The sequence below is a fragment of the Idiotropiscis lumnitzeri genome, chromosome 11 (genome assembly GCF_059441095.1).
Source record: "Idiotropiscis lumnitzeri isolate Australia: NSW breed Sydney's pygmy pipehorse chromosome 11, RoL_Ilum_1.0, whole genome shotgun sequence".
NCBI classification, from domain to species: domain Eukaryota; kingdom Metazoa; phylum Chordata; class Actinopteri; order Syngnathiformes; family Syngnathidae; genus Idiotropiscis; species Idiotropiscis lumnitzeri.
In genome coordinates, this window is record NC_142401.1 from 15,930,264 (window position 1) to 15,957,898 (window position 27,635).

The following is a 27,635-nucleotide window of genomic DNA, read 5'->3' on the forward strand; positions in this document are numbered from 1 at the left end:
TACAGCTCCAATAAACCAACATCACCAGTGGAGTTGAAACATTTATTTTATTATTAATCATTCTCAAAGCAGGGGTAAGAACACCCCATTAAAAAAAATCCTCAGAGGAACTGTTATTGCAAAAAGTGCACACATTCTCATAATACAAATCATAAACATTGTTGCATCATTTTTATTTCATACATTTTATTTGACGTTTTAATTAAAAAAAACTCGAGTTGTTCCCCCACCATACACCTTCCTGTTCTGTTGCTTTCTTTGCTACACCAAAAAAGTTCAAACGTCTGTATGACCTGGTGCAAGTTTAACATTCAAGAAATAAATCCTAAAAGCACATTTAGTGAATATTGGAAAATCTGATAATATGTCTACGTAACATTTGACATTCATTTTCTATACACTTGCTTATCCTGTTTAGGGTTATAGCGAGCCGAAATTGACCCCTGCTGGCATCTGTGAAAAGGGAGACGACATCCTGGATTGATCGGCAGTCAATCAAAAGACACAAAGAGGTAGACAACCATTCACACCGTCACTGAGGAGGAACTGAAGCCATACTGCATGACAGAAGCCAAGTGAGTGAACTGCGACACAATCAATAACTCCTCAAACATTTGACCCCAACATAACAGGTGGGTTAAAGGTTTGATGAACTGTAAAAAATCTTACTTTTATTAGTATTGTTCAATTGGCCATATTTTTTTACCTTTTTAAAAAAAATTCACAAGTAAATTTTCCTTCTGCTATTTTTTTTTTGATGGTTAAAACACGCAGCTGTTTTTTTCTGGCTTCCTCCCACATTCCCAAAAAAAGCATGTTGGGTTCACTCAGGATTAGGAATTGTGCTTAGGTGTGAATGTGCAATGTGAATGCTTGTTTGTCTGTATATGCCGTGACTGGTGACAAGTCCAGAGTGTATCTACCTCTCTCATCAACAATCAGCTGGTTCCAGCTCACTTAACGACAAGCTCTGTAGAAAATGGATGGATGGATACAACATTACTGTATTGGTATTGCTATGAAAGGAACAGAACAGGAGATTTAAACAATCCCTACTTGCATAGTTAATTTCATGACAGTGGTCCTCAATGGAGAAGGCAGTGGTCATAGTCTATTAATACATACATACACCTGGAATAAATAAAACACCCTTAGGATGCCCACCTGTGTTAAATTACTGGCATTATGTAGCACACATTCTACCACAGTTTACTGTTCAGTATATTTCACTTTCCCGGCTATGTTAAACCACATTCAACGGAATCCAAAGGGGATGCTCCGAGGCGAGAACCGTCATGTGGTGGTCAGTAGCTTTGCACGTGTGGTTAGAAGGCGGATCTTTTTCCACTTTAAAAGTCAAGAAGGCCTTTTGCCGCTTTCACATTAAGGTTTGATTTTCCACAGCTGCAAAAGACAAACACAAGAAATCGAACTGTCACGTCACAGAAGAAGAGAACAAAATGGAAGGCACCAACAAAAAGCAGTCTGGATCTCAGTTAGGTACTCTTTGTTTTTTGTTTTTTTTGTGTTCTTTCATTTTTTTGCAACATTTACGGTAATACAAAATAACTCTGCAGGGGTTATTCAGAGAGGGAGAAAATTAATATAGTTAGGTGAGACTCTGCATCACCATCATCAATTCTCAGAGGCTCTAAAACTTTTAGTACCACCTACAAAATATACGGAGCTCTCCAATTAACACCATTATGACCAACAATAAAATCCTGCATAAAAAGTACGTACGTACGTACATTTCATAGTGTTGTCAATTACTATTTCACAATGCACAGTTTGGTACTTGATTCAATGTATTAAATATATTACACACAAAAATTACATAAAATCGGTAAATGTATAATAATAAATAGTTGATGAGGTCAAATATGTATGTATTGTACTGTACTTGAAAGTTAAATACAACTGAATTGTTATTTGAAAGTTGTACTGTGCTGGATTAAACAAAACATCACATATAAACAGGCTGTATTCAAGCCACCACTAGATTTAAAAATAATTTTTGCTTGAAGGTTTGTTCTACTGTGAGACTTACTCTGATGTTGAAACCCAGCAGGTCGCTGACCACGGCGGACACGGCTGACAGTATGACCACCCTGGTGATGTTGTAGATGAGCGGGTTAACGGTCAGTCCAAGAAGGCGGAACGGTGTGTCCAGCTCCTGGTGGGAGGTAGGAGTTAATTTGACTCACACGTCAAAGCACTAATCGAAGAGCTCGCTTCTTCAATGTGCTTGCCTTCATTAGTTTGGTAGCCAGTTTCAAGACGTTGTTCACGATGTTGAGCTCCTCTTTCTTGTTGGGTTTTTTCTCTATCTTCAGATACAGATTGATCTGAAGGGCAAGTAAAGTGAAAGTCACACAGTGACACCTGCTGGTCAAGTACAATCACCGGCCATAAGGTAAACCTGAACACTCCAATTCAATTGTAAAGAAGAAGAAAAAAAAAAAAGTCATAAATGTTTTTTCCTCCAATGAAAAAGGTACTATTATGGGTTTAAAGTAACTTTTTCATTTTAAAGAAGAAAGTAAGATTAGGATTCAAGTCTTATTTTTTTCTAGAATAAAGTTCTCAGAGGGCCTTTCCACATCTCATATTGCAATCGATGAACCCATTCATTGTGACGTTATAGAATATATTAATTGTATTTTTTAAGTTTATTTCCCGATGTAAGCGTAATTACTGTATATAGGTATGTTATTGAAATGATACTGCTAATAGAGATTAAGCGGTAGCATTTGAAAGTTATTATCACTGACTTAACTGTAGTAGTTGGTTGAATAAAGAAACAAATAAATAAAAAATAAAATAGTTTTCCCAAACTTTAGTTATTGGCTACATATCACCACAACAATGAGATGGTGCACTATTGGGGGTCAATACGCAGAGCTGCCTTTAAGCAAACGGTTTAATGGTCGACTTTGGGATTTGCGGGTTCTGACCTGTTCAGTGAGCAGCACCGAGGAGTTGCTGTACTTGCAGTTGGTCTCGGACCCCAGCGTGGCAAGCCGAAGTAAGAAGAGGATGAGGGATGAAGCCCACAGCATCAGCTCCCAATTGGTAAGCGAGTCCAGGAAGGTCTTGTGGCTCTGCAGAAGCTAAGAAAAAAAACGTAAAAAAAAAACAAACAAAAAAAAAAACATTAGTGACACAAAAAATACACATTCAAAATGTAGAGGTTGGTATTAATTAGGTACTTTGTCACATTTACATAAGTAACTATTTGGATTCATTGTTTTTGTGACAGGTGGCACGGTGGGCGACTGGTTAACATGATGGCCTCACAGTGCAGAGGTCGTGGGTTCGATTCTGGCTTCGGCCTTCCTGTGTGGTGTGCGCATGTTCTCCCAGCGCCTGTATGAGTTTTTTTTTCTCCCAAATTCCAAAAACATGCAAGGCAGGTTGATCGGACACTCTTAATAGCCCCTAGGTATGAGTGTGAGCGCGGATGGTTGTTCGTCAATGTGTGCCCTGCGATTGGCTGGCAACCAGTTCAGGGTGTACCCCGCCTACTGCCGGAAGGTAGCTGGGATAGGCTCCAGCACCCCCACTACCCTTGTGAGGACAAGCGGTACAGATAATGGATGGATGGATGTTTTTGTGAGACTAGTTTTAATGCGACACACTTTTTACTTTAACTTGAGTGTTTTTGTAAAAAAGAAATGGAAACAACAACCGCGTGTCGGTGAGTTATGTATGTGTGTTGTGTTTGTTAATGTGTGAAAACATGTGACCTGTATGCATATATTGCGTATGTGTAAGCCTTGTGGGAATGTGTTTATGTCTGTTTTTTCTGAGTCCGTGTTGTGTGTGAGTTTCGTGAGTGTATGTTTATTGTTGTATGTGTGAAAGTGTGTGTATCATGTATTTGTGTTGCGCACATGTGTGTCTTTATGCATTGTGAATTCTGCACACTACTTGTACCGATGTAGTTTTCATTTGTCGCTGTCACATGATTCTGTCACACTAATCCAATGTTACCACTACTGGACATTTGACTACATTTCACCAATCAAACAGAGCCAAGCGGTCACATTACTGCACAGGAAGTTTCCGTAACCCAATGCAGGCGCAAAGTTGTCAAAGTTACCAATTTACACCTCATATCCAAGATCTCTATACATTAGAGAATATGAAAATGAACGGCAATGTCATGCATGTGTGCTTATTTGTACACAGCAAACTGCTGCTTCACGAGGGTAAACAAAGAAAATCAATTGGAGACCATTTTTTTGCTGCTGGAATTGCATTCATTAGATTTATTTGATAAAGAATGAATTCATTTTTCCTTTAGTTAAAGTGATATTGCTGGCCAGTATCTGAAGTTGCACGTTCGTATTTCTTATACGTTTGTATTTAACATTCATGCACTGATTTAAAAATAAAATAAAATGATGCATTAGAAACTATGCACCAAAATCTCAATACTAGTCTAGAGGTTTGAAAACAAATAAGCATTTTCGTCTAAAAGACGAAGACTAATACTAGATCTAAAAAGCCTGCCAAAAACAACACTGGCTCGTGTCATATTATTCTAAAATAGCAGTACTCTTCCCACCTCTCGTCAACACATTGCTTTTACCTGCGCACAGATGATGAATGAGATGGAGAGGGCAAGGAGGAAGATGGTGGACACGATGACATCGACGGAGCGTTGCGGCCCTCGCCTCTGCAATGAACGAATGAGGAGATGGAAGTGCTGACACAAACAAGCAGCAGTTGTGACAGCAGAGAAGGAGGGAGGATACGCACCCTTAGGAAGGAGCGCAGAGAGAGCCACATCTTGATGTTCTGCACTTTCTTCAGCCGGAAGTGAGGGATCTCCGACTTCTTGGCCTTGCGAGCAGACGTCAGGTGGCTGAAGTGTTTGGCAAATAAAAGTCTCTGTGGATGAGACGTCATGTACAGTCAGTCGGGCGGAAATTTTGATGTAATTTGTCTTTCAGAATGAGTTGATATGTTTCTTTGTTTTTGGGTCAAGAACATCATGGGGAAAAAAAACACTGTTTTAGTCTAAAGAGCATATTTATTTTACTGTACTCCACTTTAATATTATGCTGTTTGAACATTATCACTGGACTTAAATACATTAAAAAGATAATAACTGTAGTAAAATGATTGAATTCAAATGTATTGCACATAGTTTACATAAAGTGTCACAAAATAAATATTTAAAAACAAAAGTTCTTAAAGATTAAATACAATTGAAATAAATGTAAATTCTTATTAAATTAAATAGAACTACTCTTTTGCAAACCACTAGAGGCAGCACTTGTACCACTAGTGGTGCATATACCACACTTTAAAGGGAGAAAAAACAAAAAAGAGTCAGCTGACTGAAACCCACCAGAGAAACCCACACAAACTAAAACTTTCTGGGTTGAGGTCACAATCGACCATCACCACTCACCTGCTTATAGGTCCTCTCAGCCACGCACATCATGAAGAAGAAGAGCCCCGTGAGGCAAACCCTGAGCACCGTGGTGATGAAGAAGAAGGCGTAGGCGTGTGTGCTGGTCGGGCTAAAGGCAATCTCCAGGAGCTCAGCTGCCGTCGGCGAGCTGAGGCTGGACATGTCCAGACGCTGCGCCAGGCGGAAGGCAAAGGGCAGGAGTGCCAGCGACGCCGTCACTAGCCCGCCAAACACCAGATAGCCCACACCTTGCTCGGCAAGCTTCACCTTGAGGATAAGAAGATGAGGTGTCTGATCAAGATCTTTATTAATAAGTGCCTTATTTGTCAAATGTGTGCTCCGCTTTGACGGTTGGCAGGCTGCAAGACACATTCCACTCAGAAACCAAACATTAAATCCCAAATGTAATTTAAATGATGACTTTTTCAGTGATTCTGACGAATGTGATTTAAATTGATCGATTCGCACTTATATTTTTCGAGCCCACCACGATCATGGTTGCTTGTATGTTAACCCGACCAGCATGATGGCTCAAAACTTCTGTGGTTTCCAACATGAATTTTATTAATTTAATCAACGATGAATGCCTCTTTTCTGTGATTTATTTGTTTCATATGTAGTCTCACAACATTTGCAGTGTTTGTTCATTCCCAGCTCTAACTTAGTTTTTCTATGCATATTTTGATTGCCAGTTTTTCAAATTTATACTGGAATTACCGTAATTAAAAGCAATCTTGTGGTATTGTATTGCATGCATCAAACGGATGTCCTTTTACAGGCAAATGGAGGAGAGGTTTTTATTCCGATTGCAGATCGTGGGCACAAGCCTGTCAATTACAATGAATTTTGATTCACTAGAATACTTATGGTGGTGAGAAGAAAATTGCCTGGTGCGCATGTGTTCAGTCACTCTGTCGCAACACATCCGCCGCTGTGAGATATCCTGAGGTCGGCCCCAGAAATGTATCCAATTTCACTTAAAGTGACAGTTTATTGTTGTTAACATTGGCACTTATGTAATAGGTTTGCATGGAAAAGTGACATCAATCCTAAAATATGCCCCCCTAAAATACTATGTAGGGATTTAAAGCCTTTTTGGTGATGAGATTTACGACAAATTGGCACGCTCCCTTTTGGTGCTCGGCTTGTAATTTTTCCGGTCTCAGCTGTCTACGTCACTGCAGGGAGGCAAGCGAGTCTAAAACAGTGACCGATCGCCACCAAAATTGAAATGCACATTACGACTCTTGTCCACTTCAACCTGTGAAAGTATAAAAGCATTCTGCACTATAGTTTGGATTTATTGGGAACTCATGTGATCACTTCCACCGCAACTCCCACCTAGAGAAGGAGAGAGCGGAGGGGGGGGGGCCTGCCCATATTCCTCATTAAAAGTAGGCTAGTTGTCACTTATTTCCTAATTTTTCCAAAGTGATGGATAAAAAAGGAAAATAATAACTAATTTCAGTTTCCAGATAGAAAAATATATAAACTGAGCTTGTTTGTGAAAAATGGGCCATCTCGGCTGGATACATCCTTTAATTTTGTCCGAAAATGTACAGTGGATCCCTGCATACTTCGGTTTTTTTTTTCAGTTGTTTAAAATACTAATATTCTTTGGGGGGGGGTTTCCCAAATGTATATTATTACATACTTATCAGTGTTTTTCAAAATCATTTTTGGGGTTTAAAAAGAATGACATAGAAATGATTTATTTTTTTCCAATGCATTTCAGTAGGCGTCAATTAAACTCAGATTTTCATTATTTACACATAGTGACAAGCAGAACAGCCTTCTTCCTTAATACTACTGTACCCGAGTGAGGATGATCCCGCTGATCTCCAGCACAGACATGTCGGCCTTCTTACACTCGCCCTGCTCCCAAATAATGGCGCTGACTCGGTCCCTGGAAGGATGGCATGCTTGGAGCCAGGACAGCTGGTGCTGACGACACGCCACATACAGTTATTAAAGACAAATATAATTAACATCCATTATCGGAGGCATCATGTGAAGTCTTACCCCGGCGATGCCTTGCTGCAGGCTGTCATCATCGCTGCTCAGCGTGGTGGTCTGCTGCAGCGCAAGGCCGCCTGCAAACCTCCCGTTGACCTCACTGTCACTGCTCCCCGAAGAGGCGGAGTCGGGGTCCTGGAGGAGCTCCTCCCACATGGTGTCGTCGGTGTCGGAGGCCGGTCGGGAGCCCACGCTGAGTCGCAGGCGTTCCACTTCCCGGGGCTTTGCCTTGAAGGCCCCGGCTCCTTCCTGCTGCTACGCAAGGAGGGTTAAGCGGGGGGGGACGATGGATGGATGGATTTTTTCTGCACTGAAGGCTTCAGGATAAAAAAAAAAAAACAATGGGTTGGTGAAGGAAGTTTCACCTGTGGCCTGGCTGCAGCTTTGCTGCTGGTCTTTCTTGAGCGCACAGAAGATGGTGGTGCTGATGGTGGCCAGGGGCCGGCGGGAATTACATCCACCGGTTTGACGCCCTCCTCTTCCTCACTCGAGAGCTCGTCAGATGCGCCAAAGCCAGACTTTCTTTTGCTCTGTGACGATAATGCAAACACACACACACAGTTTGAGCAGCATCTCTATCAGAAGTAGATTTCATGCACTGAATCAAAAAAAATATCCATTCAATGACTACTCTAATCCAAAACAGCATATACCATCTGTTATATTTCATTTTAACTTAATCCAACACTCAATCGACAGACCATATTAATTAATGTTCTTTATCAATAGTTTATATATTATCGTATATTGTGTCATTGGGTGCCCACAAATGCATTACATAAATCCTGACTTTGTTTTTCTCTCAAAACAGCGCAATGTCCAAAATGGAATCCTGTGTGAAACGCTGATTGACTTCCAATTTTTTCTTTTACCATTGCAATTAAAAAATTAGCACCTTTTTAACTGCATTGGCAATGTTTTAAGTAAAAGGTATAAATAGAAGTCAAGTCCCCGTTTGAAGGCGTCTGACATGTTTTATATGCTTTATTGTTAAAACTAGAATTAATAAAACCTTGTGGTAATATATGTGACACAGCCATTTGTAGTTGTTGTTGACAAATAGCATGTGTTCTTTTGAAAAATATTTACAACACATTTAGTGTCTTTCACCCTTTCCGACCCGGTTTTGTGCGCTGAGTTTGACTAAAGACGAGCACCATTCTCTTGGGTCGCGGGACTTCCTCAAACTGCGATGAGTGTTGCAGCTCCTTGTCCTCGCTCGCATTCTTCTCATCCAATTTCTTTGGGCCCCTGCCCTTCCTGGGCCTGAACAAGACAGGAAAGAAAGCAACTGGCTAATTTACCATAACCCATAATTTACATAACCCAAAACGTGTGGGTCAAGCCTCGAGTATGTCACCTCCTCCTGCGGGCCGGACTGGTGCTATTGTTTGTGGCAGGACCACCCGTGGGCGAGCGGCTGCACTCTGTGGACACGATCTGGCAGTGCACGGTGCCAAGCAGCAGCATAAGACACAAGGGCCCGAACACCTCACTGGCACTCGCACCGGGGACTTCCACATAGAGTACCACAGCAGCCACTACAGAGGGAGAGTGATACTTAAATGGTCTCATGGGTAAATGGAATAATTACAAGATCTAGGTCTTACTGTGGTGCTCAGGTCTGTGGCTTAATTACTGAAAATACAGTCAGCTGATGCAAGATTAGACACACGTGCTTAATATGAGATCAAATACCGTAGCAAAGGTTCTGCTTTTTGTAATTATGCCCTGATAAAGATAAAAATGCAGACACTGCAGTTCAGTAAGTTTTCCAAAATTCATTGGGACCTCAACTTATGAGTGACCCGATGCGCTAATGTTTAGAAATACGAGCAGTCGCTCAGCCAAGTTGAGATACGAGCGCTAGATGGTGCCAGTGAACGTCATGACATTCAGCAGATTACCTCATAGTGAACAATTCTCCGAAAAAGAAGACAAATCTTCTTCTCCATGTATATAGTTATGCATGTATGTATTATATTTTGTATATTTTATATATTGTATTTTGGTTTTTTTTCATCCCGCATACTGTCCACGACCTGGGCACTCTTCCTTCCTTAGTCTTTCTCCCTTTTTCATCAAAATAATCATCCTCTATCTTCATCCTTTTAAAGCAATTTTATCCTTGCATTTAACCCTCCACGCCCCATGCTTGCAAAAAGAATAAATAAAAATGTCCGCGCATAAAGCAAGTTTTCCAAATTCTGAATAAAAGCCACATTGGCTATCGTAAGGCACAGAAATGTATTTGTACGGCCATATTGTGATGCTCACGAGACAGTGAGGGAAATTTGCACTTATATTATTGTAAGCAACAGAAGGAGCTTACATTTAGTTGCATTCATTCAATGACTATGGGTATGGAAGTCATTTGTCAACGCGCCATTGTGGATGACAAGTGTCACATCAAAAATAAAAATTATTACACAACAGCAAACTGAATAGCATACTCACAAATAACGAAACAATAACATAAAGACCCTCCTTAGTGCCACAAAGCATGCTGGGAGGGCATTGTACCTTCCTAAACTCTTGTCGTCACATGAAGCAAATTCACTGATGAGTTTAGACCGGGTGGCACTGTAGAGATGGCTGTATTCATTGAACTTTATCCCATTGCTCAAATAAAACGCAACTTAAAATGCTCATTTTGGATCTCAATTGCTTCTTCACAAAGCACCTCTCCTACTCGCTCGCTCGCAGGAGCCCGTACATACCAAAGAGTGTGAGAGCCGGTACATGACAAGATTTCATTCTGCTCCGGGTGCAAATACTTGAATTCTATGCATGCGGTACTTAAGTGGTCATTCCGGCATTGCGTAATCATAATATCTTGCCTTACAAGTTGACCTGAACACTAATTAAAACAAACTAAAACTTAAAAAACAAAACTCAAAACGTAATAAAAACTAACTATAATTAAAATTCCAAACTACAATAACCCTGTGCCGTATTGGTATAACCCTACCATGTACATCAAGAGGACAACAAAGGTAATCTCTTGTATTTATAATCAGGGTGGGACATAGCCAACCTTGCATAAAGTAGAGCAGCAGAATGCATGAGGAGATGGATTTGGAGGTGACCTGGATCCACCACGGGAAAAAGAATGGCAACAGCAGTACGCGGACCAATCCCTTCCGAGTTAATGCCGTCCAGGGACTCTGCGGTTTAGCTTTGCTGAATGTGGACCCTGCAAGGGACGAAGCAATGATGGCTCAGAGTGTGACAATTGGTCATCTTGGACTCTAACCTCGGACCAAGTCGACATCGATGAGGTCCGACTTGATGTGGCCAGTCTTTCTGGGTTTACTTCCCAAATCCTAGTGGCGAGACGACTTGGATTTAGGAACATACAACAATGACCTTTTACACATTTTCTCCTCATCTTACATTTAAATCTGTTTGCTCCAAAGACTTCTCCCAGATTTGTTGATCGTATGCTCCAATCTGTGGCAACAACATTTTATTTAACTAAAAAGAAACTGTTATTTTTTTTGCTATTACATGACCATTGTGCACTCCCAAGCGACAACTAGTCACTTTTATACATACACCTACCCACCTTCTCTTGATACCAGGATATTCTGGCCATTGTGTTTTGTTGCTAGAAGCACTGATCCAGAGTCAGCTCATTTCACAGAGAACACAGGCGAGCTGGGGGCAGGGAAATACCACAAACAAATGGGAGAGTGACGAGGAACTCACTGAACTTGACCGAGAAAGATTTTATGAAGCGATGTGGCACGATATGTGGCTGTAAAGTTAATAAAGCTAGGCAACAGGTAACCCGGAAGACATTTTCATACTCATGCCGAGTCAGCCAGCTAGCAAAGTAGGCAAACTTACCTGATCAGAACGGCAGAGTTGACACATTTTGGAAAACACTAGGTAATCATTAGAGTAGATTACTCTTGCTCTTTGCGATTAAATTTTGATATATTTCCAGTGCTCCAGGGTTATAATTGAGGCGCATTCGGAGTTGCCTATAACGTCCTCGAAATTAACGTTGACCAAAATAATGTCATTAAAAAAAGCTTACACATTTTACGAAGTAGACATAATAGAGTTTATTTTAGGCTTTCGGTGGCGCCCTTCTGTTTTCACAACAGGGTTAATCTTCCGCTCTTCTTTTCCGGGTTTGTTAAAACGTCAAAATTATTTTTCCTGAGTTTGCTTGTAAGGCAAAAATGTTGCTCTACCAAACTGCACCAGAAGTTCACAGTGCATGTGTAGTCGATAAAATAAAATGAAATAATTTATTTAGGTATTACACGAAGACAATTTCACTTTACTGTACAATTTAACACGCTTATATTCGAACCACGCCGTTTACAAAACGGTAGACATTTTTGCCTGTCAGACAAAGTAGAGAACGTCACATATTTTTTTTACCATTGCCCTGACCAATAAGAGAGAAGCATGAAACAACACGATTACAACTGCTTTTCAGGGGGTGTCTGTCATCGTTCACAAACATATCTATAGACGTCTTGAAATACACCGCAATCTCTTTCATTCACTTGTCCATAGGTAACTGTGTTTGGCTCCGACAAATTCAGAACTTTTTTAAACCAATTTTGACACGCGTTGGTATATTAGAAACATCAGATATGCAGTTGTGATACCAGACATCCAGGGGCGGTACTAGGAAGCTTTATCTAGGGTGTCAGAGGGGCGGCAGAAAGTTCGGTTGTGTGTCAGGGGGCAGAGCCCACTCCTAAATACATGCATGTTTAGATTTCAAGTTTAGATTTCCTTTTCTGCATTCCCTCAAATGGCAAGTTTTATGCATGTCACATGGTAAGGACTATTGGACACAGTCCTCATAGAGACAAGAGAGACGGGCTAGCAAGCAAAAGATGTGTGTGCTTTTTGTGATGTGATTGTTCCTCCATTAGCTATACATCAATACTTTTGTTGGAAGTAAATGTGAGTTTCCTGACTAACCTTCTTCAAATCCTTAGAAGACAATGTATCGTTTCAAATTCTAGTTAGTATAAGCCAGGGCCTCAGCAGCAAGCCTAGTGAAGGTTATCACCTGCCGCAACACCTCATTCATTATGCACCAAAAAAAAAAAAAAAGATTTGTCATACTTGACAGACCATTTGAACATTTAAAGATAGCAACCACACTTACCTGACTGTTTGTGTTAAGCCTGAGATAGGAGGATACTGTATGCTACCTGTACATCTGAAGACTGAGAAGATCTGGAAAAGTCCTTTTATCTCATACCTACTCACCTTTTTCTTTGACTGAGACTGTTAATTTTTCAGGGTCACTATCTACAGGACTAAAACTAGATTCTTGAGGCATTTTGTTTCTCCCAATGCAAATTTCCCTCATCATGCTGTTGGGTGAAACCTACAAAATGGAGAAGCAGTAGTTTTTGACTACAACTGCCCAAGAAAACCACTAACAAGAGTGCACACTGCAGAAGGTGTGTGTGTGTGTGTGTGTGTGTGTGTGTTGCTATCTACAGTATCTATCTATCCTATTTCTGAAACTCCTGTGACTTTGACAGCTCATGTGTCATCATCAAACCGTTTATTCTGTACAGGGTCACGGGGGGAATGCTGGAGTTTATTAACCTTCAGACTTTGAGTGAAAGGCACACTACACCCTGAACAAGTCGTCAGCCAGTCGCATGGGACGTACCGACACGTCACAGAATGGGAACCAATCCCACGCTGCAGACGCACAGGTCAGGCAAGTCTACCACGACACCATCAGTGACTCAGCTCTATTCATTTAAATGTAAATCTTTTGCACAGCTGAGACATCTCCATTGCAGCCAGTACCAACTCGATTTTTTCCTATATCTGTTGAATTCCTTCAATAAACAAATAAAACAATGTCCCGTTTACAACTCCCGACTGGCTGCAAGAATTTTTAACCATAGTAAAAATTAAAAATCTTTATGTAGAGAGCGGTATTTGAACCTGCTACACAAAAGAAAAATAGCAGCACCTTCCAGGAAAATGCGCAACCTACTCCAAGCTGGCACACTTTGACTGGCACAGAATTGTAAATAAGATGTTTTGTTTCACGTGTTTGTTAAACGAACTGGTGTACAGATGAACAATTTTGAGGTAGCTTGTGACAAATCAGCAGACACGGAACACAAAATTACTGGACTGACATTGCCCGAACACACAGCAGGGAATCGAGAGCCAGTTCGTCATAGAAAATCGGGTTATGTCGCCGTCATAGCAACAGAATCGAAGATTCATCTTGGAAAACTTGATTTTAAAGTGGTATTTTACAATTCATTGTGTTTTCTTTTGGGTTTCATTTACCATACTTCTGAGCGATATAATATTTGTAAAACAAAGTATATTAAGACAAATGATACATTAAACTAATTAAGTTTGTGAGGTCCAACATAACAGCAAAACGTTGCTTAAGCTCAGACACAGAACAAGTGATGGATCATAAAGGTCCATTAAAAAAGAGGAAGTCATCTATCCTATCATGTGACTCCTGAGTGTCAGTTGACACTAGCTTGTCCGGCGCGGCTGTGCACAAGATTTTGGTCTTGAACTTCTTGTTGGAGGAGATGATAAAGTATGGACTGAGGAATGCGTAGCAGGAGGAAAAGAACACCCTCATGTCCCCCACTACTGGAGACACCTTGGCCTCGGTCAGCATGTAGATCCAGATCACGTTATCGATGCCGAAGAAAAAGACGTACAGGACCACCAGGGTGACCACCGCTTTGGCGGCTCTGGTCTCCGCCGGATGGGAGCGACGGATACCTCTCACCTGGCGGTTGTGGCGGTGGAGAAGCAGCAGAATGTAACCACTGGAACACAACATCAATGCCACAAAGGCAAAATCCCTTCCGGAGACTGCTACCCCGTTGATTACATAGGACAGGCTGTCTCTGAAGTCCACGTGGCAGAAGCCGAGGTTGAGTGTGAACGCTGGGACGGTACCGTTCCGTGGAGCCATGGCGATGCATATGAGCATGTTGAGAAACCAAAGTCCGGCGAAGGTGGGGAGGACTAGCGAGGGAAGAGCAGGTTTCAATCTGGACAAGCATGGCCCGGCAGGGACGAGGGTCACCGCCTGGAACACGCTGAGCATGCTGGTAATGCATACAGACAACGCCCGACCGATACGGTAGCTGTAAATTACCACCTTGCAGCCGGCGTCATCCATCAGATTGATGAGACCGAACACCGTCATGGTCTGGGGCACGCATCGGATCAGCAGAATCATCAAGTTGGCAAAAGCCAAGTGGCACAGGATCATGTCCACAGGAATTTGTTGGCGCTCGGTGTAGATGATGTCGGTGTAGGCCAGCAACACCACGGTGTTGCCCCGGATGCCAATTCCTGTTTGCAAGAGGAAGGAGACGGCTTTGATGGTCACACACAGGTCCATGCCAACGAGGCCTGGAACGGGCTTTTGGGTTAAAGCAGACAGAGATGCACACCCAGTAAAAAATCTCCTGAAAGTCAACCCGATTAATCTCACCTGAGCAAGTGGACAGCAGGCTGACCTCGTCATACGTATAACTTTTTAATAGTGCGCGCAATTCCTTTTGTAGCCTCCCATCTCCCATTGGAGATGTTTGAGTTCAACCCAGAGTCTCGACGAAATTAACTTGCCAAATTAAATGCCACAAAACAATCGGACTCAAGCGGTCTCAAAAGGGCACAGTGCTCAGGGAATAATTATATTTTTATTCCTAATTATCTTGAAGGTGCTTTCTGCTTTTTACCATTTTGTTTTTGTTCATATAAGTTAATATAAAACCCGGGTAAAAAAACAAAAAACTGTAGGATCTCAAAAAAAATTCTCATTGGAAGTAATACAAAATTAACTTGTTTCTGGTTGAAACTTGAATCATTTAAGTAATGTTTTAAGTTGCATTTAGCCTTTTTTTTTGACCTGTCAAATAAAATAAAACTAACCAAATTAAAATTGCTCACCCTTTGGAGGTGCCTTCCAGTCAAGTAATGGAGAGGAATCCTTTAGATTATGCAGCAATTGTGTTTAATGTTTAGCATCCGTTTAGTAAAATAAACTTGAACAGTGACGGCACTTATATTAGTGGTATGAAATTCATAAATTTGGTTACCTATCCTTTGTTCTTATTTCTAATATAAAAAATTGGTGAAAGTGAGAAGACAAACTAATGTTAGCGTGCTTGGCCCATGGAGTAGTGAGAGCGTATAAAGTAACTAAACGTGAGAACTAAGGAAACTGCTAAACTGTCTGTTGAAATTAATTCGCTTTTTTCAAACATGTTAATTTTCTATTAATTTTTTTTATGTGTTAAAATTGTGAATCTATGGACGCTTTCCGAGAAAGCTCAAATATGTGAAAGTGTTGTTAAAAGACTACTACATCTTTTTTTGTGAGACTGTTGTTGTTCTCAGTTTGAATGTTGAGGTTTGAATCTCGGCTACGGCCTTGCTGAGTGGACTTTGCATGTTTTCCCTTTGCTTTCTGTCACTTTCCAAAAAAATGTGTCTCATGAGGCCACTAAATTGTCCATATTACGTAACAGTCAAAATGATTTTTACTCCAGATAGGTAGGAATTGGTTTTATGAAAATATAAAATGTTTCACTTGCTGAATTGAACTATTGTAATACATAAAGGTTTCTACCACATAGTAATATATTGACTTGCCCCTGCATATAACTCTGTTCTTAAAGTTGCCCCTGATGAGAATATCTTGGTTTTGTGCACATTAATCTCAAGTGTTCTAATGACAATTCCGACAAGAGTTACATTTGTCAAGACAGAGGAATCGAACAGCATTGTCACACTTGTTGAATGCGTCCACGTGCACTCATCCCCCCCCCCCCCCCCCACATCCTATTTCTGACGCAAAACAGCAAGACAATTAGTAGGATAACAACACATGTTGCAACTCATTGGGGAGTCAAGGACAACCTGTTGTTGTTATTCATTTAAATCTAAAGGTTGTCATTGATTTAACTTATAATTGCTTCATGTTCGCACTATCATGTTATTGCATGTTTGCTCTGTTGATCATTTGTGAAGAAATTCCTTTCTCTTGGGAGCGATGTTATTTTCACTTTTGTGTTTGTGTGTGTGTGTATGTGTGTGTGTGTCTTTTGAATGTTTAGAGACCTCATTAAAATGGCAAGTTCAGTCACGTTGTACCTAGGGTAACCAATATGGCCCACGAGAACATTTAATCGGACCTGCAATGCAATTTCCAAAATAAATAAAAACGAAAACACCTAAAACATTTTAGCCAGAAATGCTCTTATGTCCAGATATTCGTGTGTTGTTTCTTTTTTAACTGGTTGTATTATATTTCTTTCATACATTTAGTCTGGTCCTGAAAGGCCTTACTTTAAAAAAACAAAATGAAAATAAATTAGCATTGGTTTAGAATGATTAGATAGAATGTTTTTAACACCAACTAAATCTGTCACATTGACTGATTGTGTTTACATGAAATATACAGATCTATCTTTCATCTCGCTACTCGAATCATTCCACAAGTTTTTTCTTGCAGTTTTACAGTTAATACACACATTGTGCCATCTTTCTACGTACTTTGCTGTTCTAGTCCTTTTTACCCATTTGTACTTTATATTTATGAGCACTCGAAGGTTTAACTATAGAGACAAGAGATTCAATTCTTGGGGGTAATTGTTGACAATAGGATCGAGAAACTTCACATGAAATATATCAGATCTGAAATTTTGCACATTCTGTACTGCTCGCTCATGTTACCATATTTAAGATATTGTTCAGAGGTTTGGGGAAACGCCTCAAAGAACTCACTACAGCCTCTGTTTGTTGTGCAATGTGTGTCGTCCGTAATGTCGGAAAAAGGTGCACCACACAAATGGTTTGTCCCAAATTGTAACATTTTACAATTGTTTTATCTTGTTGAATATATGACTTGTACTACAATATCCAAAAATGTTTTCAGAAAGAGAGGGTGGAATACGAAATTCAAGTACTCACGGATGACAATGAAAGATTTTCGTGTAACTGCATGAGGAGTGAAAGTTTGAAACAGACTGAATATTCAACTACAACAATGTACAAATAGTTCAAAAAGAAACATCAAATAAATATTTTTCAGAAGGGGAACAGGAAGGGCTTGACGAGTGGTAGAACTATGAGTTTTATTATCGTTGTTATTATTATTATTATTTTTTATGTAAAAGCCTATTGTATAAGGTGTATTATTTTATTAATGAGTGTAGTGCCATATGGTGGTCGGTGCCTGTCGTGACAGCAATCCCCCGAACCCGCTGGTGCACACTGGTGGTAAGGGATGCTGTCTGGCTGAGGAAAGAGCCCTATCGGGCCCTTTTGGCCTGTGGGACTCCGGGAGCGGCTGACTGATACCGGCTGGCCAAGCAGAATGCAGCTTTGACTTTGGCTGAAGCAAAAACTCGGATGTGGGAGGTGTTTGGTGAGGCCATGGAAATTAACATTGTTTTTAGTGGAGATGGGGTGCTTCTCCTCCGGCAAGCCTTCCATTGAGGAAGCAGAGCCTGAAGATTCCGAGGTGGACTCACCTATCTCTGGGGTTGAAGTAACCGAGGTGGTTAACAAGCTCCTCGGTGGCACAGCACCGAGGTTGGATGAGATCTGCCCGGAGTTCCTAAATGACCTGGATGTTGTGGGGCTGTCATCGTTGACACGCCTCTTCAACCTTGCGTGGACTTCAGGACAGTGCCTCTGGTCCTTCGACCTTGTCCCTGTACCACAGATGTCAGAGTTTGTTCCGCATTGCCGGCAGTAAGTCGGATTTGTTTCCAGTGAGCTTTGGACTCTTCCACGGCTGCCCTTTATCACTGATTGTGTTCATAATTTTTATGAACCGAATTTCTAGCAATGAGGGGTTCCGGTTGGGTGGCCTTCTTGAAGGTGTGATCGCCAACTCTCACTGGAGTGGTTTGCAGCCAACTGTGAAGCACCTCCAAAACTGAGACCAGGTCCTCAGTTGGAAAAGGATGGTGTGCCCGCCCCAGGTCACGGACGGGTTCCTGCACCAGGTGGAGGAGTTCAAGTATCTTAGGGTCTTGTTCACGAGTGAGGGTAGGATGGAGCGTGAGATTGGCAGGCGGAATGGTGCAGCTCTTGAGCTCCCAAAACAAGTGGCAGATAATGGATGTATGGATAATAATGAGTGTATTAATCCTTATTAATAATTAGCACACTATAGTTATGTGTAAGAGGGTGCATATTTAAAATTATAATTTGTCGATAGGAAATTTTACTGCCTATAATATATTGTACCTTGTATGTAAAATCTCAACGCGATAGAGTGGATGGTTGTTCGTCTTTGTGTGCCTTGCGATTGGCTGGCAACCAGTCGAGGGTGTACCCTGCCTACTGCTCGTAGACAGCTGAGATCGGCTGTGGCATCCCCCCGCAACCTCAAGAGGAAAAGCGTAACAGATAATGTATGGATGGATAAAGAACTTTTAATGCATTGACGATGGAATCGAGATGAAAGGTGTAGAAATGCAAAAGTTTATAGAGGTACTTCTTTCTACCCCGTTTCGAAGACATATTGTTCAGTCTGTCTCAGCCAACCGCTGTTTTGTTTTCTCTTTTTTTGCTTTCATTTTTTGTTTGTATGGTTGTGTGAGTTATCCTTTTTTCCTCAAAAGTGTACTTATAATCAGAGTTTATTACTCTTATTTTATATTGGATATGTTTGAGATAAACAAAATAACAAACATCCATAGTACACTACTGCATGCAGGTGCGCTATTGTTGGTTTTGACAAAATACATAAAAATACATTTATATTCAATTGCATTGGGATTATTTTTAGTTTTCCTTGCATCATTAAATGCGCAAAGTCACGTTATGAACGGCAAACAATAAAGAAAATCAAGAATGAGTTTTACCAGTACCTTGATACAGTAAACAATGTTTTGACTCCTATTTGGGGCGTCACCATTTTAATTCCTGGTGATAAAGTAAGTCAGTTCGCTTTAAATAAATATAGTCATTTTTGTGATTTGATGGAACTGACGTTTTTAATGCTGATTTATAAATAGCTGGTTGGTCTGTGGTCTCAAGGCTAAAAAGGTCTAGGTAAATTGTGTCCATGTTTATGTGTTTTGTTTTGTTTCAATTGATAAACTTTCTTCTGGAGGAAAATGACATAAATGTTCAATGGAATCTCAAAAGCTTGGATGTTTTAGAAGAATAATTATTTGCCACTTTTATTGCTTGCATATTTGACAATCCTTGATCATATGGGATCTTTTTCACCATTCAAAAGGATGCTTCCAGATTAAAATTTAACATTCAATTAAACCAAGCCTATTTTGTAAAAGTAACCTGTGATCTGGTTTTCTGTGTCCTGTGCAGCACAAAAATAGAAAGCAGAGTGTGAGTTTGAATTTGCCGTTAAGGGATTATAATGAACACAATAAATTAGATGTATTTCTTTATTTTAAATTAATCTGTTTAAAAAACGAATCAGGCTTGACTCATACTGGCTTCGGCCGTCTCTTAAGTTATTCTTCCAAAAGCCGTCACTGCCAGGGGATTTTGTTGGTCTCCACAAAGGTGGAATTATCATAATGTAATGGCCACTTATCACAATACAGGCAAATAACTTAAAAAACATTTAATGCAGCAAACATGAGAGTCCAAGTTCACAGAACAATAGTTTACTTCCAGGTAAACTAAACACAGGTCTCAAAAGACTTTTATGATGATGTAAAAACAACAACAAAAAAAAACCTACTTATATGTAGCAATTACCAGCGCACAAAATTAACTTGACTTAAATTGACACTTCTGATGATGCTAGATTCCATTAAGCAACGACAAGGTCTCAGGTTTATTTCAGAAGCTCATTCTTGGATATACAGTACACTTCCAATAAGTTAGTTTACATTCAGCAAACAACAATTTTAAAATAGATTTTTCAGAGAACTTCATACCAGTTGGTACATCATCCTGACAGTCTTTCTGGATAAATGAACATTTTACATTTGTTATTAACCACTCGGCAAAATGGAGTGTTTCCAGAAACACTTCCAATACATAAAAATAAATAATGATTTATATTTTGAAGACATTTTGAAATGGTAAATATGTATAGGTCAATAAAGCTCGTTGCTAGATGACAACAATTTTGTTCAACAATGTCTAATGGTGGAACTCATTTTGACTCCTGAGCGTCCATTGATGTCGGCTGGTCCTGCTCGGCCACACACACGATTTTGGCTTTGACCTTCTTATTGGAGGAAACGATGAAGTACGGGCTGAGGAACGCGTAGCAGGAGGAGCAGAACACCCTCATGTCCGCCACCACGGGGGACACCTTGGCCTCGGTCAACATGTAGATCCAGATCAAGTTATCAATGCCAAAGAAAAAGACGTACAGGATCACCAGCGTGACCACCGTTTTGGCCGCTCTGGTCTCGGCCGGATGAGACCGACGAACGCCTCTCACCTGGTGGCTGTGACGGTGGAGAAGTAGCAGAATGTAACCACTGGAGACCAACATCAATGCCACAATGGAAAAATCTCTTCCAGAGACAATGACCCCTTGGAGGATGTAGAGCATGTTGTCTCTGAAGTCCATCAGGCAGAAGCCCAGGTTGAGTGTGAAGGCAGGGACGGTGCTATTACGTGGAGCCGTGGAAAAGAGAAGGGCTGGAATGTATATCACCATGTTGAGGAACCAGAGCCCAGCGAAGGTGGGAAGGACCAGGGCAGGAAGTGAAGACTTCAGCCTGGATAATCTTGGCCCGGCGGGTGCGATGGTGACCGCCTGGAACACGCTGAGCATGCAGGTGGTGCAGATTGACAACGCCCGGCCGATACGGTAGCCGTAAATCACCACTTTGCAGCCCGAGTTGTCCATCAGGTTGGTAAAGCCGAACACCGTCATGGTCTGGGGCACGCAGCGGATCATCAGGATCATCAGATTGGCAAAGGCCAGGTGGCACAGGATCATGTCCACGGGAAGGAGTTTGCGCTCGGTGTAGACGATGTTGGTGTAGGCCAGCAGCACCACGGTGTTCCCCAGGCTGCCAATTCCTGTTTGCAAGAGGAAGGAAACACCTTTGATGGACATGCAAAGGTCCATGCCAAATAGGTCTGGACCAATTGTTTGCACGCAGCAGACAGAGAAGCACACCTATTCGAAATGCACCAAACAAGAACCTCTCGATTGCCCCTCCGAAATTAATCCAACTTCCTAAACCATTCTCACCTGAGCAACGTTATGGCACACGGTTTAAGTGTTAGATGCCTGCATGACAACATTTATAGCCTCCAATGTCCTTGGAGAGGGAATGTGCCTGGCATTTCGGCAAAAACAAGACACGGGCGCGCGCACACACACCCACACAAAAAAATAACCCATTTGGAATAAAGTTGTCTCAAAGGGAGAGGTGGCTAAGGGAATACTGTTGATCTCCATCTTTTCTGTTTTTTTTTTTTTTTAAAATCCCAATTTCTCTGCTTCTATCTGCATGACCCAATTCCATTGTTTAATTGAATACTCTACTAAGATATGATACTTAATGTTCAAACTGATAAACGTTAGTGTTTTTCGCAAATAATCATTAACTTCGAATTTAATGGCTGCAAAAAGTTCCAAATGCAGCATGGTGAATGACTGGTTAGCACGATGGCCTCTCAGTGCAGAGGTCGTGGGTTCGACGCCAGCCTTCCTGTGTGGAGTTTGCATGTTCTCCCCGTGCTTATGTGGGTTTCCTCTGGGTACTTCGGTTTGCTCCCACATTCCAAAAACATGCATGGCAGGTTGATTGGACACTCTAAATTGCCCCTAGGTATGAGTGTGAGCGCGGATGGTTGTTTGTCTCTGTGTGCCCTGCGATTGGCTGGCAACCAGTTCAGGGTGTACCCCGCCTACTTCCCGAAGATAGCTGGGATAGGCTCCAAACAGACATTTCATCCCTGCTCTGATAGAGAGGCAGTTGCCTTGCATGAGGCGCAAGCACCAAAAAGGCCCTAACAACCTGAGCGTGGAGACGTACCATAACTAAACTCGCCTGCAGCAAGTTATTCAAGCAGCCACTAGCGGACTTGTTCCTCTGTGGCTATCCAGCCTTCATTTTTTTGCTAGTCCCTAACAAGTTTCTCATTCCCTTCAAACTTTCTCTGCTGCACGAGTACAATTTTTGGCTGCAAATTTCATTACTTGCAGCGTTGTAGTTTGCAGAGGGGCATTTGTGTTCAGTTGTTCTCAGTTGTCTTTGTAAGGAGTAGGAGATATCAGTGCAATAGACTAGAGTGCCCTCCCGTGGATGGCTGTGTAATTACATTTTTTTCCATGCTTAAGTCACTCCTGAGTATACGTCTTTTTCATGGATGCCCCTGCTTATTTCAGCAAGACAATGCCAAACCACATTCTGTAACAACAGTGTAGTGTTGGAGTAAAATATTTCGGGTAGTGGACAGGCCTGCCTGCAGTCCAGACCTGTCTTTTATTAGGTGTGCGACACACCAAAAAACAAGTTAAAAGTAGTTCAAAACAAACTCTGGCAAACTTTAGCTGTAATTTGGCCTTTCCGTTCTTGCAAATAGACTTAGGGAACACTCAATGAAATAGGCGACTTGATTTCACATTTTTTACAATGACATCCCCACCTTCTCTTTTTCACTTATGTAATGCTTGTGTCGCAACACTGCTCTGCCTCGTGGTGTGAGGCTGACCATGAGCATGGTAAGGGAACAGTCTAAGAATAAAAAGCAGGAACATGTTTATAACATGAAAATAATTGGATATTTCATTCACCAAGAAAACAATTGGCAACACACTGCGCCGAGGTTGCCACAAGTCTTGGTTGCAGTGCCATCAAAACTGTCTCGCTCAAGAAGGCACATGTGCGGGCTTGCCTTAAGTTTTCAAGTGAACATTGAAATGACTTAGAGAAAGCTCACCATGAAAATCAGGGTTCAAATCAATATTTGCCACACTGTATATGTAACATAAAACATTACTCTCTGTCTTTCCCAATGTTGTAGTATAATTAAAGCATTATTACCACTCGTCATTTGTTTGTTAGCTATTTCATTAGTGAATGTCATTCGCCTCCACACTAGTGAACGTCGATCGCCTAAAGTGGTCTAATGACAATTGCCATAAAAGATAAGTTCAGGTGAACCCGAAGAATCGAACGACGAAACACATTGGCCTTGAATGAGACATCAAGAGGCTTCCACATCCTTTGCCGTCCTGTAAAGTGACGCACAGCAGCAAGACAATTAGCATGATAACAATTCATGTCGCAACCCATTGGGGGATAACCCGTTATTACTCATTTAAACACTATGAGGTAATTATGTTCCCTTTGCTGATCATTTGTAAAGTTTTTTTTTCAATTTAAAATGAGCTTCTTTTCTCTAGGGAAGAAGGCTACGTTATTTTCTACGTGTGTGTTTACGTGTTCTGAAACCTCATTAAAATGGCAAGTTCAAGCACGTCCTTCTCAGTGGACTGCTTCATGTGCTCAAGTGCAACAATTAAAATCAAGGCCTGCTGATTGATATAAACATGTTTTAACGATGCAAATCATTGGTCATGAATGATAAAACTTAAATTTGGCACAACAACCCTTGTTTAACCAAACACTAGATTATTACTACTCACACAATCAAATGAGATCTAATACAAGAAATGTATCAAAAGTTGTGTCTGCATGAATAGGATTTTTTTTTAATCTGGAGGGTGATTCCTTCATTAAACAATATTTGCATTTTGTGGTTGCCTTTTGCAGAGGTGTAGAATTGCTCTGCAGCGCACTGTGAGCTGTTTCTAATACTTTTTTCTCATGTTGGAATTTAGTGACCAAGCAAATGCGAATAAATAGAAATTAACCCTTAATTAACTAAATATATTCAATGCGTGTTCGTTTTAATATTCAAGAAGGAAAATGTTCAAATAAAGAGTCAATAATGGATCCAAATTTTTTTCCGATAGTCTCTTTAATTCTCCGGAGTTCAGGAAATCGTACAAGGCTACTTTTCTAATCCTCACAAGGACCTGCATTCGAGATGAATGCAGTCAGTAAAATGGCGCTACTAAAAACGCAGCCCTCACATATATGTGATTCTCACTAAACAGGTTTTTCTATCATAGGTCATGTCGGTTAAAATCGTTCTTCTTCTCTCCCTCTGTCTCATGGTCCAAGGCCAGCTCCCAAATTGGAGTCCCATCTGGTCCCACAGTTTATCATAATCCTGCAATCTTGTCTGTGTGTGTGTGTGTATGTGTTCTGATCTCAAATTGTCAAGTCTTTAAATGTGTTTTTTCTAGTGACCCCAAGTCTTGTGTCAAATTTGTTGTGTTTTTGACTGTATTGTCTATGTGGCAGATGTGCTTTATCAATATGTTGTCTTTGGAAGAATGTGACGTGTTGGCTGTCGTCACACGCAGACTGACTATGTGTGTGTTTCGAATGTGGAGTGCAAGTCACAAACACTCAACTGAATTCAACACATTCAAACTAAGTAATATATGAATATAACATCCATCCATTATCTGTACCGCTTCTCCTCACTCGGGTCGCGGGGGTGCTGGAGCCTATCCCAGCTGTCATCGGGCAGTAGGCGGGGGACACCCTGAACTGGTTGCCAGCCAATCGCAGGGCACACAGAGACAAACAACCATCTGCGCTCACACTCATACTTAGGGGCAATTTAGAGTGTCCAATCAGCCTGCCATGCATGTTTTTGGAATGTGGGGGGAAACCGGAGTACCTGGAGGAAACCCACGCAAGCACGGGGAGAACATGCAAACTCCACACAGGAAGGCCGGAGCCGGAATCGAACCCACAACCTCTGTATTGTGAGGCCATTGTGCTAACCAGTCGGGCCACCGTGCCCCCCTGAATATAACGTGATATAATATAAAACAAGTAAACACAATCACTTCTCATTACTGTGCATGGTACTTCTAGTTTCATTTGATAAATGCTTTTTGTTTCATAAATGCGTAACACCTGCAGCAAATATGAACCTGCTAATCTTAATGATTGACATTGTGTTATATAAATGCTTAAGATAATGCCACTAACATAACAATCCTTCACTCCCAATTTTGACTTTCCATCCCAATTTCACTCTTTTTTCCATTACAATTTTATTCTCATTGCTGTGTGTTTCAGTGTGGGTCTTCTACCTGCTCTCTGCAGTTTCAAGGATGCCACATACAAGACTTTTTACCTATGATCTAATTTAACAAAAACAAGTAAGCATTTTAAAACTTTTAAACAGTGGACTTGGTTTTTGCGAAGTTACATATGCTCTATGTCTCTGTGTACATTCTGGATGCACAAATCCATCAAGACCGCTGAGTTAAAGGTTGGGCACAAGGTGTCTTCAACTGTCTTGATTTGAAGACTATCACGAGATCATGGAGGGAAATGTGTTGCATAGTGTAAAAAAGCAGTGGCTTTTAGGTCCTCCCACTCAATAAAAATGCAAAATAAGAAGCTAAAAATACACCAGAATAGGTGAGAACAGTACTAGGAATGTCCTGAACACATTTCTTTGCACCCAACTCAGTCACCTGATTTTGAGGATCTGCCCATACTGATCTGTTGCCTCGGCAATGCGTTAAGGAGGGGAAAAAGTGCAAGCACGTTGTCTTAATTTTCTTCTTTTTTTTTTTTTTAACAAAATGACCCCAACATGACAACTGTTAGATGGCTTGTGAAGCAGTGGTTTAAATTAAACCAAGTAAAACGTTTACATTTCTTTGAGGGGGGGGGGCATATCAGTTTTTCAGGTGGTTTATTAAATTAGTTGCATTAAACACAGCCGTATCCTTATTGTAAGTGTGGATGGTTGTTCATCTTCGTGTGCCCTATGATTGGCTGGCAACACGTTCAGAATAGGCTCCGGCACTGCTGCGACCCTCGTGAGGAGAAGCGGCTTGGATAATGGATGGATGGATATTATAGCTTAAAGTATTAAAATTCAAAGCTTTTTTTGATCGTAAAAGTATTTTAAAAATGTGTTTTTGAAATGTTTTCTTGAAAAAAAAAATACCATGAAAATATTACTTTTATTCCTCACAAATGTCTGAAAATATTAGGTCTTAAATATTTTCTTAAAAAAATATGACTTTAATTTGAAAAATACATGAACGTTACTCTTGATTGTATACAACTATTATAATATGTTAACATATTTACAAAAATGAAGAACATAAGGGGAATTCAACTCAAATATGTTTTTTCCAATAATATGCTCTATGCGTTCCCATTAGTATAAACACATCATTCTGATTAATATTGCATTTGTGGAATATGAGTTGAGCAGAAAAAAATCCCCCGTTTTCGGCCATCTCACTTCTGTCAACTGAAAATGGTGTCAACAGTTGCTCAGGGTTCATCTAACACACAATCACCTCTCAGCTTAAAAAAAAAACAGCTAAGCCGTGATTGGTCGTTACCTGAACCTCAAGCATAAGTGATCTTATTTTCAGTTGTCAGAAAGTGGCAAAATGGTCGCTACTGGCTAAAAATGGGTTGATTTTGCTGTTTAACTCAAATTTCACAAACGCAACATTAATCAATGTTGTATTTAGACTTGTGAAGATGCCTAACATAACATAACATTATTGAAAAGAACATTTTCGAGTTGACCTCCCTTTCAAATTTCCTGAAAAGCATCAATTCAATCCTGAATATAACAAAGCCAAAATATACAAATGTTACCTCAAATAGTAATATTCTCTTAAAATTCTCTTAAAATTCTGACTTTCATCTAGTGGTGTATTTTTTTTCTTTCTCAACTACTCCATGGTTTCAAGTCTCATTCAGAGTTACAGAAATTGCCAAACGGCCGCAATTGCCTCCGACGGTCATGCAACAACATGTTTGGTTGACATGGTTGGCATGCGCTCAACATCATCAACAAGTCGATGTGATGTCTCTGAGGGGACAGAAGCGTTCATCTGGATTGATCTCAAGTAATTGCTGTCAAGTACAAGAAGTGTAAATGGAGCAAAAGGGAGTGCCTACGCTTGATCACCACGCAGCTATAAGAGGACAAGCAGAGTGAGGGCGGGGGGGACACAGCGGGGTCCACGTTGGACCTTCTTGTCACTGCCGGCCGCTCAGCTCAGACGGATGTGTTAGGTGAGTGGGCAAATATGACTAGAATGAAAAATGTTTTATTTTGAAAAATAACGACATCCTCAACATCTGGAAAAAAATAAAGA

At 40.8% G+C, this 27,635-nt stretch overlaps 3 protein-coding genes across 6 annotated transcripts; all 3 read right to left on the minus strand.

Moving 5' to 3' along the window:
* Nucleotides 1–28: 28 nt before the first annotated feature.
* On the minus strand, nucleotides 29–11,780 carry phtf1 (putative homeodomain transcription factor 1). 4 transcript variants are annotated; one of them, XM_088308504.1, is made up of 17 exons: nucleotides 11,297–11,780; nucleotides 11,013–11,104; nucleotides 10,841–10,897; nucleotides 10,701–10,770; nucleotides 10,482–10,640; nucleotides 8,805–8,985; nucleotides 8,602–8,710; nucleotides 7,810–7,974; nucleotides 7,451–7,696; nucleotides 7,244–7,372; nucleotides 5,426–5,695; nucleotides 4,768–4,899; nucleotides 4,598–4,684; nucleotides 2,958–3,113; nucleotides 2,253–2,348; nucleotides 2,051–2,176; nucleotides 29–1,404 (listed from the first exon to the last, which is right to left on the minus strand). In XM_088308504.1, exons 2-17 carry the CDS (start codon nucleotides 11,040–11,042, stop codon nucleotides 1,384–1,386), a joined length of 2,034 nt encoding a protein of 677 aa, XP_088164630.1. In that variant the 5' UTR covers nucleotides 11,043–11,104; nucleotides 11,297–11,780; the 3' UTR covers nucleotides 29–1,383. The 4 variants fall into 4 exon arrangements, with proteins under 4 accessions (XP_088164630.1, XP_088164631.1, XP_088164628.1 ...); XM_088308505.1 differs by having other exon boundaries at nucleotides 7,244–7,366; nucleotides 7,451–7,699; XM_088308502.1 differs by having other exon boundaries at nucleotides 7,451–7,699; nucleotides 11,297–11,779.
* A 2,100-nt stretch (nucleotides 11,781–13,880) lies between these two features.
* Nucleotides 13,881–14,843, minus strand: LOC148327685 (olfactory receptor class A-like protein 1). Its single transcript, XM_088309989.1, has one exon. It carries the CDS (start codon nucleotides 14,835–14,837, stop codon nucleotides 13,881–13,883), a length of 957 nt encoding a protein of 318 aa, XP_088166115.1. The 5' UTR covers nucleotides 14,838–14,843.
* Nucleotides 14,844–20,591: 5,748 nt separating this feature from the next.
* LOC148327686 (olfactory receptor class A-like protein 1) lies at nucleotides 20,592–21,524 on the minus strand. Its single transcript, XM_088309548.1, has one exon. The coding sequence runs from the start codon at nucleotides 21,522–21,524 to the stop codon at nucleotides 20,592–20,594; it is 933 nt and encodes a 310-aa protein (XP_088165674.1).
* Between the last annotated feature and the right edge of the window lie 6,111 nt (nucleotides 21,525–27,635).